This window comes from Vicugna pacos, chromosome 3 (assembly GCF_048564905.1).
Source record: "Vicugna pacos chromosome 3, VicPac4, whole genome shotgun sequence".
NCBI lineage: Eukaryota > Metazoa > Chordata > Mammalia > Artiodactyla > Camelidae > Vicugna > Vicugna pacos.
The window spans coordinates 2478006-2492652 of NC_132989.1; the positions used below are offsets into that span (position 1 = coordinate 2478006).

Consider the following 14647-nt stretch of genomic DNA (forward strand, 5'->3'; position numbering starts at 1 on the left):
TGGAATTCCTTCCACCTTTCTGGGCTGTTCTGTGAACCATGAGAAACCAGCATCTGATCTACTTCCCCCTCAGTGTGTCACTGCTGGTTCTGTCCTGTTGTCCTGTTTGTGTCTTTTCCTCTGTCATGTCGTGTCCTGTCTCCAAAGTTCTCCTGAGACTCTGATGTTCTATGTCTGCTGACCCTCCCCAGCCCTGCCTGCCAAGTTCATAAAGGGCCTGAGGAAGGAAGAGGCCACAGAAGGAGCCAGAGCTATACTGTGCTGTGAGCTGAGCAAAGAGGCGCCCGTGGAGTGGAGGAAAGGGCCCAAGACCCTAAAATCAGAGGACAGAGTGACCCTGAGGCAGGAAGGAGTCATGTGTGAGCTGGAGATCCGTGGCCTGACCATGGCAGATGCTGGGGAGTACTCGTGCGTGTGTGGGCAGGAGAGAACCTCGGCCACGCTCACCATCAAGGGTAAACACCACATGCGGCCGCGCAGAGCTCTGTTGGTGTCCAATTATTGACTTGATGGCATCTCTCTGCACTCATCCCACCTTCCCTCCTCACTTCAGTGTCAGCCACTTCCCAGAGCTCCATGGAATTCCTTCCACCTTCCTGGGCTGTTGTGTGAACCTGGACAGACCAGCATCTGAGCTGCTTCCCACGCAGCATGTCACTGCTGGTTCTGTCCTGTTGTCCCGTCAGAGTCTGTGTCCTTTCCTCTGACCTGTCCTGTTGTGTCCCACAATGATCTCTGGAGAATCTGATGTTCTCCACACCTTCCAACAGGCTCCAGCCCTGCCCACCAAGTTCACATGAAACATGAGGCCCGAGGAGTCCAGGGAAAGGGCCACAACCACAGCTTGAGCAGGGAGGGCTGAGGAAAGCCACAGTCCTCAGCGTTGCCTGGCACAGCCAGCATGTGGCCCCTGTCCATTTGGGCTTTGTGTCTTCTCTGTGATGTCCACGTCCTGCCTTATCTGTGTGCTCAGGGGGTGTGGTCATGCTCATCTCTCTCCATCCTTCCCAGCCCTGCCCATCAAGTTCACAAAGGGACTGAAGAAGGAAGAGGCCAAGGAAGGGGCAACAGTTACACTGCGCTGTGAGCTGAGCAAGGAGGCCCCTGTGGAGTGGAGGAAGGGGCCCAAGACCCTCCAGTCTGGGGACAGAGTCAACCTGAGGCAGGAAGGAGTTGTATGTGAGCTGGAGATCCGTGGCCTGACCGTGGCAGATGCTGGGGAGTACTCGTGCATGTGTGGGCAGGAGAGAACCATGGCCATGCTGACCATCATGGGTAAAGACCACGTGTGGCCAAGCAGAGCTGTGTTTTGGCGTCCAGTTATTGACTTGATGGCATCCTGCTGAATTCATCCCACCTTCCTGGGCTGTTGTATGAACCATGAGAAACCATCATCTGAGCTTCTTCTCTCCCAGTGTGTCACTGCTGGTTCTGTCCTGTTGTCCTGTTGGTCTCTGTCTTTTCCTCTGTCATGTCATGTCCTGTCTCTGAAGGTCTCCTGAGACTCTGATGTTCTATTCCTGTCTGACCCTCCCCAGCCCTGCCTGCCAAGTTCACAAAGGGCCTGAAGAAGGAAGAGGCCACAGAAGGGGCCACAGTCACGCTACACTGTGAGCTGAGCAAGGAGGCCCCTGTGGAGTGGAGGAAGGGGCCAGAGGTCCTGAAATCTGGGGACAGAGTGAGCCTGAGGAAGGATGGAGTTGTGTGTGAGCTGGAGATCCGTGGCCTGACCATGGCAGATGCTGGGGAGTACTCGTGCGTGTGTGGGCAGGAGAGAACCTCAGCCACACTCAACATCAAGGGTAAAGACCATGTGTGGTCACCTGAGTGGCTTCTCTCTGACACCTGTTCTCTGCTTTCCCAATGTCACTGCTGTCTCAGAGTCACGATCACCATCTGTCTGATCCATCCCACAAACACACTGGCCAGCCCTGTCTAGAATCAGTGGGTGATGGAAAGACCCTCTAGGGAGGCACCAGCAGACAGATGTCATGGTCCAGGAGAGCTGCCCAGGGCCACTGGCATGTGACTGGGGCTCTGGATATTGGGCTCTGGAACCCAGGCGTGGGGTTGGGGGCATTCATGGGATTGGCAGATATGCACAGGAGGGCTGAAGTACAGCATTGGGGGGTTCAGAGAGGAGGTGGTCAGACAGGCCAGGCCCGCTTGTCCGTGGTGACAGCATTTGATTGAGCTTGGAAATTGTGTGGAACCTCTGAAGAGCTCTGTCTCAGACAGCTTGGCTGAATAACAACAATCACAGACAGGTGACTTATGGCATACATTTATCGTTTTATAGTCCTGGAGGCTGGAAGTCTAAGATCAAGGTGTCTGCAGGGTTGTTTCTTAGGAAGCCTCTCTCCTTGGCTGGTAGACAGCCATCTCTCCCTTTGCCTTCACCTTAGTCATTCTTCTCTGTGGATCTGTGTTCTAATCTCCTCTTCTTATAAGTCAGGTTAGATTAGGGCCCACCCCAGTGACCTCATTTGACCTCAATTACCTCTAAAAGACCTTATCTCCAAATAAGTTCGCATTCTGAGTTCTTGGGGGTTCAGACTTAACATATGTATTTGCAGGGAGATGTGAGTCAGTCCACACTATTCTATCCTCTTGCCCCCCAAAATACATGTCCTTTTCATTTGCAGAGTACATTTACCCCATCCCCCACACCCAAAAGTCTGAACCCATTCCAGTGTCAGGCTAAGCCCAAGGTCTCACCTAATCGAATGTGGGTGAGATGGGAGGTAAGGTTCATCCTGAGGCAAGACTTCTCTCCAGCTGTAAAACTATAAAATCAGATGAGTTATGCACTTTTCCAAAATACATCAGTGAGACAGGCATGGCATAGATAATTCACATTCCAAAAGAGAGGAAACAGGAAAGAAGAAAGAGGCCACTGGTCCCATGGAAATCCAACACTTCGTAGGACAAGTTCTGTTCGATTTTAGCTGGAGGATGGTCCCCTGGCTCAGTGCTCTGTCTCCTGGTCCAGAGTGGTGACCTCACCTCCTTGGCCCTGGGCAAAGGTGGCCTGACCCTCTGGGACCATGGATGCAGTGGCAGCCCTGCTGACCTCCGAATTGCCATTGGGGTTATTCTTCCCAACTTTGAAGGGTAACACTTGTTCCCAGCTGGATGGCTCTACTGGGCCATGCTGTAGAAACCGCAGCGTCTGAAAGCTTCCATCACTTTGTGCCTTCTGTGCCTGACTCATGGCTAACAGTCTTTCTGCTGGCATAAAATTCTCAAAAGCCTTGTTGGTCTTCCGTACAGTTCGCAGGATTCCAAGCCATCAGAGCAGAGCACATTCCACACATCCTTCCTGAATAATTCCATCTCTACTGCTGGCTTTGTTGAGATGGCTAATTGGCTCCAGGAGTCACACTCATAATCTCTTTACCAAATGATTTTTCAGGCACACCGTTGGCATTCTCTCCAGAAGAGGCTTTCTCATTTTTCTTTTTTGCAATTTCAGTGGGCTGAAAAATTTCTAAATCTTCAACTTTTGGGTTCCCTTTGCTTAAATACTTCCTTCTTTGACATGGCTCTTTTTTTCCCCTCACATTTTATCATAAGCAGCATGGAGGGATCAGTCTGTGCCTTCAGTGTTTGGCTTAGGAATCCCCTTAGCTAAATAATCAAGTTCGCTTGTAAGTTCTACCTTCCACAGAACTCTGGGATGCAATTCAGCCAAATTCTTCACCACTTTATAAAAGAATTGCCTTTCTTCCAGTTTCCAATAACACATTTCTCATTTCCATCTGAGGCCTCACCATAAGCACCTTTGGCATCCGTATTTCTACCAGTAATCTCTTCAAGGTAATCTACATTTATTTAACATTGCACCTTAGAACTCTTCCAGCTTCCACCCATCACCCAGTTCCAAAGCCATTTCCATAATAGTGTATTTGTTACAGTAGCGACCCACTCCTGGGATCAAAATCTGAATGGTTTAACAACGTAACAGTGACTTAAACATTAGAAAAATTTTTCCTACCAGTTCTGGAAGCTGGAAGTCTGAGATCAAGGTGTAGGCAGGGCTGGTTTCTCCCAAGACCTCTATTCTAGGCATGTAGATGGCTATCTTCTCCCTGTGTCATCACGGTCATTCTTCTGTGTGTATCTGTGCCCCAAACTTCTCTGCTTATAAGGACACCAGTCATGTTGGGTTAGGTCGCACCCCAGTGACCTCATTTTACCTTAATCACCTCTTTAAAGACCACATTTCCAATACATCTTTATTCTGTGCCCTGGGGATGTGGCTCCAACATACGAATTTTGAAGGACACGATTCATCCCACAACAGGGATTCATCCCATAACCAGGGTGGGCCCTGGTCGTCTGGAACTTGTGAAGCTCACACTCTGCCTGGAGTTGGGAGGGAGGAGAGGACAGATGGCAGGGTGGAAGGCCAGGGGTTCCAATGGGGTCTAGAAGATCTGAGCCTGGAGAATGGAAGTCCAGTGGGGTCAAAAAGGGAATGTGTGAGGTGGAGGAGGTGGGGCCTGTTATGGGGAGGGAAGGCATGCAGTGGGTCCAGGGGTGGGCAGTGCTGGACTGACACCCTACCTTGGATGGGGAGCACAAGTGAGGGGTGTCAGTGGGGCGCTGGGTGTCATGTCTAGAAGGTGCCTCTCAGGGGTTCTCCCAAGACAGATGTCAAATGCATGGTTGCACGTGTGGGCTGTGAGCTGGAAGGACGTGGCTTGGACTCTAGGTGCAGGTGAGGTTAGGGCTTAGTCTGTATGAAAAGATAGAAGCAGGACAGATGTCCACTGAGAAGCTGAGAGAACTGGATGGAGCCAGTCCCCTGCTGCTCTGCACCACTGTCAGCAAGGTGCAGGAAGGTCTCACTGTCAAGCATGCAATGATCTGCTGCTTCCCACATCCTCCACCCTTCCTGCTTCTGTTCCCATCCTGAATGTGCAGGTCATACCCCCAAATCCTACAGAAGATTGATGGCTTCTGTACAACTAATTCTCCGCAGCCCTGCCTGCTCGGTTCACGGAAGATCTGAAGACCAAGGAGGCCACAGAAGGGGCCACAGCCACACTGCACTGTAAGCTGAGCAAGGAGGCCCCCGTGGAGTGGAGGAAGGGGCCGGAGACCCTCAGAGCTGGGGGCAGAGTGAGCCTGAGGCAGGACGGGGCCATGTGTGAGCTGGAGATCCGTGGACTGACCATGGCGGATGCTGGGGAGTACTCGTGCGTGTGTGGGCAGGAGAGAACCTCAGCCACGCTCACCGTCAAGGGTAAAGAACATGTGTGGCCAAGCAAAGTTCTGTTTTGGTGTCCAATTATTGACTTGATGGCATCTCCCTGAACTCATCCCACCTTCCCTCCTCATCTCAGTGTCACCCTGTTCTTATAACACTGTGGAATTCCTTCCACCTTCCTGTGCTGTTGTATGAACCACGAGAAACCAGCTTCTGAGCTACTTCCCACCCCTTGTGTCACTGTGGTTCTGGCCTGTTGTTCTGTTGGTCTCTGTCTTTTCCTCTGTCATGTCATGTCCTGTCTCCGAAGTTCCCCTGAAACTCTGATGTTCTATGTCTGTGTGACCCTCCCTAGCCCTGCCTGCCAAGTTCATAAAGGACCTGAGGAAGGAAGAGGCCACAGAAGGGGCCACAGTGATGCTGTGTTGTGAGCTGAGCAAGGAAGCCCCCGTGGAGTGGAAGAAGGGGCCTGAGACCCTCAAATCTGAAGACAGAGTGAGCCTGAGGCAGGACGGGGTCCTCTGTGAACTGCAGATCTGTGGCCTGACCATGGCAGATGCTGGGGAGTACTCGTGCGTGTGTGGGCAGGAGAGAACCTCGGCCACGCTCACCATCAAGGGTAAAGACCACATGTGGCCGCGCAGAGCTCTGTTGGTGTCCAATTATTGACTTGATGGCATCTCTCTGCACTCATCCCACCTTCCCTCCTCACTTCAGTGTCAGCCGCTTCCCAGAGCTCCATGGAATTCCTTCCACCTTCCTGGGCTGTTGTGTGAACCTGGACAGACCAACCTCTGAGCTGCTTCCCATGCAGCATGTCACTGCTGGTTCTGTCCTGTTGTCCTGTCAGAGTCTGTGTCTTTTCCTTTCTCTTATCCTGTCCTGTCCCACAATGATCTCTGGAGAATCTGATGTTCTCCACACCTTCCAACAGGCTCCAGCCCTGCCCACCAGATGCACACGAAACATGAGGCCTGAGGGGTCCAGGGAAGGGGCCACAACCACAACTTAAGCAGGGAAGGCTGAGGAAAGCCATAGTCCTCAGTGTTGCCTGGCACAGCCAGCATGTGGCCCCTGTCCATTTGGGCTTTGTGTCTTCTCTGTGGTGTCCACGTCCTGCCTTATCTGTGTGCTCAGGGGGTGTGGTCATGCTCATCTCTCTCCATCCTTCCCAGCCCTGCCCATCAAGTTCACAAAGGGACTGAAGAAGGAAGAGGCCAAGGAAGGAGCAACAATCATGCTGCGCTGTGAGCTAAGCAAGGAGGCCCCCGTGGAGTGGAGGAAGGGGCCAGAGATCCTCCAATCTAGGGACAGAGTCAACATGAGGCAGGACGGAGTCGTATGTGAGCTGGAGATCCATGGCGTGACTGTGGCAGATGCTGGGGAATATTCGTGCATGTGTGGGCAGGAGAGAACCACGGCCATGCTGACCGTCAGGGGTAAAGACAACATGTGGCCAAGCAGAGCTGTGTTTGGTGTCCAATTATTGACTTGATGGCATATTCCTGCACTCGTCCCACCTTCCCTCCTCATTTCAGTGTCACCCCATTGTTATAACTCCATGGAATTCCTTCTGCCTTTCTGTGCTGCTGTGTGAACCAGGAGAAACCAGTGTCTGAGCTACTTCCCACCCAGCGTGTCACTGCTCATTCTGTCCCTTTGGCTGTTGTTCTCTGTCTTTTCCTCTGTCATGTCATGTCCTGTCTCCAAAATTCTCCTGAGACTCTCATGTTCTATGCCTGTCTGACCCTCTCCAGCCCTACCTGTCAAGTTCATAAAGGGACTGAAGAAGGAAGAGGCCAAAGAAGGGGCAATGGTCACGCTACACTGTGAGCTGAGCAAGGAGGCCCCTGTTGAGTGGAGGAAGGGGCCAGAGATCCTCAAATCTGGGGACAGAGTCAACATGAGGCAGGACAGAGTCGTATGTGAGCTGGAGATCCATGCCCTGACCATGGCGGATGCTGGGGAATATTCATGCATCTGTGGGCAGGAGAGAACTTCAGCCATGCTGACCATCATGGGTAAAGACCACGTGTGGCCAAGCAGAGTTGTGTTTTGGTGTCCAATTATTGATTTTATGGTATCCCACTGCATTCATCCCACCTTCCCTACTCATCTCAGTATCACCCTCTTCTCTTAGCTCCATGGATTTCCTCCCACCTTCCTGGCTGTTGTATGAACCATGAGAAACCAGCTTCTGAGCTACTTCCCTCCCAGTGTATCACTGCTGGTTCTGTCCTGTTGTCCTGTTTTCCTGTTGGTCTCGGTCTTTTCCTCTGTCATGTCCAGTCTTGTCTCTAAAGTTCTCCTGAGACTCTGATGTTCTATGTCTGTCTGACCCTCCCCAGCCCTGCCTGCCAAGTTCACAAAGGACCTGAAGAAGGAAGAGGCCAAGGAAGGGGCAACGGTCATGCTACACTGTGAGCTGAGCAAGGAGGCTCCCGTGGAGTGGAGAAAGGGGCCAGAGATCCTCAGACCTGGGGACAGAGTCAACATGAGGCAGAATGGAGTCGTGTGTGAGCTGGAGATCCGTGACCTGACCACGGCAGATGCTGGGGAGTACTCATGCGTGTGTGGGCAGGAGAGAACCTCGGCCATGCTCACTGTCAAGGGTAAAGACCATGTGTGGCCAAGCAGAGATGTGTTTGGTGTCCAATTATTGACTTGATGGCATCTACCTGGATTCATCCCACCCTCCCTCCTCATCTCAGTGTCACCCCATTCTTGTAACTCCATGGAATTCCTTCCATCTTCCTTTGCTGTTGTGTGAATCATGAGAAACCAGCATCTGAGCTACTTCCCACCCAGGATGTCACTGCTGGTTCAGTGCCATTGGCCTGCTGGTCTCTGTCTTTTCCTCTGTCATGTCATGTCTTGTCTTCAAAGTTCTTCTGAGACTCTGATGTTCTATGTCTGTCTGACCCTTCCCAGCCCTACCTGCCAAATTCATTAGGGACCTGAAGAAGGAAGAGGCCACAGAAGGGGCCACAGTGATGCTGTGTTGTGAGCTGAGCAAGGAGGCCCCCGTGGAGTGGAGGAAGGGGCTGGAGACCCTCAGAACTGGGGACAGAGTGAGCCTGAAGCAGGACGGGGTCCTCTGTGAGCTGAAGATCCGTGGCCTGACTATGGCAGACGCTGGGGAGTACTCGTGCGTGTGTGGGCAGGAGAGAACCTTGGCCACACTCATCGTCAAGGGTAAAGACCATGTATGGCCAAGCAGAGCTCTGTTTTGGTGTCCAATTATTCACTTGATGGCATCTACCTGGATTCATCCCAATTACCTTCATCTCAGTGTCACCCTGTTCTTGTAACTCCATGGAATTCCCTCCATCTTCCTGGGTTATTGTGTGAACCAGGAGAAACCAACATCTGAGCTACCCCAATCCTTGTGTCACTGCTGGTTCTGTCCTGCTGTTCTGTAAGAATCTGTATCTTTTCCACTGTCCTGAGCTGTCCTTTCCCACAATGATCTCTGGAGAATCTGATGTTCTCCACACCTTCCAACCTTCTCCAACCCTGCCCCCAGATTCACATGAAACATGAGGCCCGAGGAGTCCAGGGAAGGGGCCACAACCACAGCTTGAGCAGGGAGGGCTGAGGAAAGCCACAGTCCTCAGCGTTGACTGGCACAGCCAGCATGTGGCCCCTGTCCATTTGGGCTTTGTGTCTTCTCTGTGGTGTGCACGTCCTGCCTCATCTGTGTGCTCAGGGAGTGTGATCATGCTCATGTCTCCATCCTTCCCAGCCCTGCCCATCAAGTTCACAAAGGGCCTGAAGAAGGAAGAGGCCAAGGAAGGGGCAACAGTTACACTGCGCTGTGAGCTGAGCAAGGAGGCCCCTGTGGAGTGGAGGAAGGGGACAGAGATCCTCAGACCTGGGGACAGAGTCAACATGAGGCAGGACGGGGCCATGTGTGAGCTGGAGATCCGTGACCTGACCATGGCAGACGCTGGGGAGTACTCGTGCGTGTGTGGGCAGGAGAGAACCTCAGCCACGCTCAACGTCAAGGGTAAAGACTACGTGTGGCCAAACATAGCTGTGTTTGGTGTCCAGTTGTTGACTTGATGGCATCTCCCTGCATTCATGCCACCTTCCCTCCTCATCTCAGTGTCAACCCCTTCTCATAGCTCCATGGAATTCCTCCCACCTTCCTGGGCTTTTGTGTGAACCAGGAGAAACCAGCATCTGAGCTACTTCCCACCCAGGATGTCACTGCTGGTTCAGTGCCATTGGCCTGCTGGTCTCTGTCTTATCCTCTGTCGTGTCATGTCCTGTCTCCAAAGTTCTCCTGAGACTCTGAAGTTTTATGTCTGTCTGACCCTCCCCAGCCCTACCTGCCAAGTTCATAAAGGGCCTGATGAAGGAAGAGGCCACAGAAGGAGCCAGAGCTGTACTGTGCTGTGAGCTGAACAAGGAGGCCCCCGTGGAGTGGAGGAAGGGGCCCAAGACCCTCAAATCTGAGGACAGACTGACGCTGAGGCATGACGGTGCTGTGTGTGAGCTGGAGATCCGTGGCCTGACCATGGCGGATGCTGGAGAGTACTCGTGCGTGTGTGGGCAGGAGAGAACCTTGGGCACACTCATCGTCAAGGGTAAAGACCACATGTGGCCAAGCAGAGATGTGTTTGCTGTCTAATTGTTGACTTGATGGTTTCTCCCTGCACTCATCCCACCTTCCCACCCATCTCAGCATCACCTTCTTCTCTTAGCTCCATGGAATTCCTTCCACCTTCCTGGGCTGTTGTGTGAACCAGGAGAAACCAGCATCTGAGCTACTTCCCACCCGTCATGTCAGTGCTGGTTCTGTGCCGTTGGCCTGCTGGTCTCTGTCTTTTCCTCTGTCGTGTCATGTCCTGTCTCCAAAGTTCTGTCACGACTGTGATGTTCTGTGTCTGTATGACCCTTTCCAGCCCTGCCTGCTGAGTTCATAGGCAGAATGAGAAGCAAGGAAGCCACAGAAGGGGCCACGGCCACCCTGTACTGTGAGCTGAACAAGGAGGCCCCTGTGGAGTGGAAAAAGGGGCTTGAGACCCTCAGAGCTGGGGACAGAGTGAGCCTGAAGCAGGACGGGGCCGTGTGTGAGCTGGAGATCCGTGACCTGACCATGGCAGATGCTGGGGAGTACTCGTGCGTGTGTGGGCAGGAGAGAACCTCGGCCACGCTCACCGTCAAGGGTAAAGATCATGTGTGGCCACACGGACTGCTGTTTGGTGTCTGCCCATTCCTTCTCTGCTCTCATTTTCCTTTTCTACCCTGCTCTCTCAGTGTGTCCTGGTCTTCCTTTCCTAATTATATCATTGTCCCTGTCTGGCTCCCTGGCTGTTCTGTGGCACATGTATAGGTTGGATCTTTTAAAGTCACAGTCCCGGGAGTGTGCTGGGTGCACCCATCAAGTGGTCTGTGTCCTCCTGACTTGTGTGTCTTCTGTGTACTGTCCATAACCTGGTTTTTCTGTGTGTTCAGGAGCATGAGAGTGTTTGTTTGTGTCTTTCTGACCATCTCTAGCCCTGCCTGCCAAGTTCACAAAGGACCTGAGGAAGGAAGAGGCCACAGAAGGAACCACAGCTACACTGTGCTGTGAGCTGAGCAAGGAGGCCCCCGTGGAGTGGAGGAAGGGGCCCAAGACCCTCAAATCTGAGGACAGAGTGACCCTGAGGCAGGACGGGGCCATGTGTGAGCTGGAGATCCGTGGCCTGACCATGGCGGATGCTGGGGAGTACTCGTGCATGTGTGGGCAGGAGAGAACCTCAGCCACGCTCACCGTCAAGGGTAAAGACCATGTGTGGTCCAGCAGAGCTCTGTTTTGGTGTCCAGTTATTGACTTGATGGCATCTCTCTGTACTCATCCCACCTCCCCTCCTCACTTCAGTGTCAGCCTCTTCCCAGAGCTCCATGGAATTCCTTCCACCTTCCTGGGCTGTTGTGTGAACCTGGACAGACCAGCATCTGAGCTACTTCCCACCCCGCATGTCACTGCTGCTTCTGTCCTGTTGTCCCGTCAAAGTCTGTGTCCTTTCCTCTGACCTGTCCTGTTGTGTCCCACAATGATCTCTGGAGAATCTGATGTTCTCCACACCTTCCAACCTTCTCCAACCCTGCCCCCCAGATTCACATGAAACATGAGGCCCAGGGAAGGAGCCACAACCACAAGTTGAGCAGGGAGGGCTGAGGAAAGCCACAGTCCTCAGTGTTGACTGGCACAGCCAGCATGTGGCCCCTGTCCATTTGGGCTTTGTGTCTTCTCTGTGATGTCCACGTCCTGCCTTATCTGTGTGCTCAGGGGGTGTGGTCATGCTCATCTCTCTCCATCCTTCCCAGCCCTGCCCATCAAGTTCACAAAGGGCCTGAAGAAGGAAGAGGCCAAGGAAGGGGCAACAGTTACACTGCAATGTGAGCTGAGCAAGGAGGCTCCTGTGGAGTGGAGGAAGGGGCCAGAGGTCCTCCAATCTGGGGACAGAGTCAACCTGAGGCAGGACGGAGTTGTGTGTGAGCTGGAGATCCGTGGCCTGACCGTGGCAGATGCTGGGGAGTACTCGTGCGTGTGTGGGCAGGAGAGAACCTCAGCCATGCTGACCATCATGGGTAAAGACCGTGTGGCCAAGCAGAGCTGTGTTTGGTGTCCAATTATTGACTTGATGGCATCTCCCTGCACTCATCCCGCCTTCCGTTCTCATGTCAGTGTCACCCCATTGTTATAATTCCATGGAATTCCTTCTGCCTTTCCGTGCTGCTGTGTGAACCAGGAAAAACCAGTGTGTGAGCTACTTCCCACCCAGCATGTCACTGCTGCTTCTGTCCCTTTGGCTGTTAGTCTCTGTCTTTTCCTCTGTCGTGTGATGTCCTGTCTCCAAAGTTCTCCTGAGACTTTCATGTTCTATGTCTGTCTGACCCTCCCCAGCCCTGCCTGCCAAGTTCATAAAGGACCTGAGGAAGGAAGAGGCCACAGAAGGGGCCACAGTGATGCTGTGTTGTGAGCTGAGCAAGGAGGCCCCCGTGGAGTGGAAGAAGGGGCCGGAGACCCTCAGAACTGGGGACAGAGTGACCCTGAGGCAGGACGGGGCCATGTGTGAGCTGGAGATCCGTGGCCTGACTATGGCAGACGCTGGGGAGTACTCGTGCGTGTGTGGGCAGGAGAGAACCTCGGCCACGCTCACCGTCAGGGGTAAACAGCATGCATGTGTCCACGTGGACTGTGGGCTGGTGTCTGTACATTATCTTCGTATCATTTCCTTGGCTCATCAGAGCCCTTATGTCGGTTTGGTCATTCCAACTGGCATCCCCTTGGCATCTCCTGGCAGCCATCTCATTCAGAATTTGTGCTGATGTTCAGGTCCAGTCTGTGTGTCTGTCCCTCCCAGCCCATTTGCCTCATCAGCTGTGCATTTGTTCCTGTTCAGGCCTTGGCCTTTTGCAGTTTGTGTGGTTGCATGAAACTGTCTTGTGCAGTTTCCCCCTGTCTCCTGTGTGCGTACCTGTCACAGCGTTGTTCAGTATCCCACTGTCTGTGTCCGGATCTCCATCCATATGTCCCCACTTGGCCTGCCCTTGTGGTAGGGGTGTAATTCCCACCGTATTCCCCTCCCTCTCCCACCCTCATGCACTCAGCTCTCCTCCATGCTCTGCAGCCTCTAGTTAGGATCTGAAGGTCATGGCCCTGCCCTAGAGGTACCAGGAGATCCCCCGTCCCCTCAGCCCTGATGACCTGGAGGAATACAGCGCTGCCTGTGGGCTTCCTGGGTGGAGGTCAGCATGAGAGCAGCAAGGTCAGATCCAGAAGTCCTCTCATTGCTCCCACTTCAGTCTTTCCTTCCCCCTAAAGTGAACCCAGGCCTGTGGCCCCATTCCCACCCCCAGCCTCCAGGAGCCCATGGCAGGGGGTCCTACAGGCAGATCAGGCAGCGGGGGTGAAGCCACGGGTCACACCCGGCCTGTGCCCTTAGTGGGGCTGACTGGGTGCTAAGGTGTCAGTCTACTGGCTGGGTGCCTGGGCACGTCTTGGGGGTGACCCTCTGTCTCCCCTCACCCCACCTCACCTGGCAGCCCCGCAGGTGGTGTTCAGGGAGCCACTGCAGAGCCTGCAGGCTGAGGAAGGCGCGTCAGCCACCTTGCAGTGTGAGCTGTCGGAGCCCAGTGTCGCTGTGGTCTGGAGTAAGGGTGGCCTGGAGCTGCAGGCTGACGGGCGCCGGGAGACACGGCAGCGGGGCCGCGTGGCAGAGCTGCTGCTGCGGGACTTGCGTCGGGAGGATGCTGGGGAATACACCTGCGCCTGCGGCTCCCAGGCCACCAGCGCCACCCTCACCGTCACAGGTGGGCCCTGCCCTCTTTCCCGGATCCACATGCCATGGGGGATGCTCGGGGCTGCAGCTCCAGCCTGGAAGTCTCATCTGAGGTGACACGGGGGCTCGCACACGGCGAGGCCGACCTGGCCTGAAGCTCTTCCCTGCCTCCCACTAGCTGCTCGCCTGTGGTCCTCCCGCCCCCCACCCCCCACAGCCGCTCTGGTACCTGCCCTCATGCTTCCCCCCATCCCCTGCAGCTGCACCCGTGAGGTTCCTTCGGGAGCTGCAGGCCCAGGAGGTAGACGAGGGCGCGACGGCACGCCTGCGCTGCGAGCTGAGCCGGGCAGGTGGCAGCGTGGAGTGGCGCAAGGGCTCCCTGCAGCTCTTCCCCTGCGCCAAGTACCAGATGGGGCTGGACGGCACAACCGCTGAGCTGCTGGTGCACGGCGCCGAGCAGGAGGACGCCGGCCACTACACCTGCGACACGGGCCACGCCCAGAGCACCGCCAGGCTCTCTGTCCGCGGTGAGTTCCTGCTGGACCCCCTGGCCTCCCCGGGCCCCTCAGTTCCCCGTGGAGCAGGCAGGCGCCTTGCTCAGCAGCCCTAAGTGGCCCTTCTCGGCCCGGCAGCCCCCAGGCCTGTGTTTAAGACGGAGCTGCAGAGTGCAGAGCAGGAGGTGGGCGGTGTGGCCCGGCTGTGCTGCCAGCTGAACGACTCGGAGCCTGGGGCCCCCGTGCTGTGGCTCAAGGAGGGTTTGGAACTGCAAGTGAGTCCCAAGTATGAGATGCGGCGCCAGGGGGCCACATGCGAGCTGCTGATCCATGGGCTTGAGGCCAAGGACACCGGGGAGTACACCTGCATGGTGGGCAGCCAGAAAACCTTGGCCTCCCTCAAAGTCAAAGGTGAGCCCTCCCTGCCACATGCATTCCCCTTAGAGCTGCCCTGGGGGCACACTTTTGCCGGGTGCTGTGCCAGGGGTGCCCCGAGGGCCGCTGGTGTGTGAGCTTTCTCTGCTGATTTCTATACCACTGTGGTGCTGATGGCCCAGAGAAGAGTTTTGACAGGGAGGAAACCGAACCTATAGCCCCTGAGCACTGCCCCGCCTCCCACCTCCATCCAGCCCGTGTGGCAGCCCGGCCTGGGCCACCCTCAC

The 14647-nt window shown here is 54.6% G+C and overlaps 1 protein-coding gene across 1 annotated transcript in view; it reads left to right on the forward strand.

The window, feature by feature from the left end:
* OBSCN (obscurin, cytoskeletal calmodulin and titin-interacting RhoGEF) overlaps window positions 1–14647 on the forward strand; it is a 161854-nt gene that overhangs the window by 87188 nt on the left and 60019 nt on the right. The window contains exons 45-59 of the mRNA XM_072952458.1: window positions 192–455; window positions 1012–1275; window positions 1539–1802; window positions 4988–5251; window positions 7564–7827; window positions 8147–8410; window positions 8961–9224; window positions 9544–9807; window positions 10126–10389; window positions 10721–10984; window positions 11534–11797; window positions 12114–12377; window positions 13256–13522; window positions 13752–14018; window positions 14124–14396. Coding sequence (XP_072808559.1) covers window positions 192–455; window positions 1012–1275; window positions 1539–1802; window positions 4988–5251; window positions 7564–7827; window positions 8147–8410; window positions 8961–9224; window positions 9544–9807; window positions 10126–10389; window positions 10721–10984; window positions 11534–11797; window positions 12114–12377; window positions 13256–13522; window positions 13752–14018; window positions 14124–14396 — 3975 coding nt within the window. The remainder of the gene's footprint in view (window positions 1–191; window positions 456–1011; window positions 1276–1538; window positions 1803–4987; window positions 5252–7563; window positions 7828–8146; window positions 8411–8960; window positions 9225–9543; window positions 9808–10125; window positions 10390–10720; window positions 10985–11533; window positions 11798–12113; window positions 12378–13255; window positions 13523–13751; window positions 14019–14123; window positions 14397–14647) is intronic.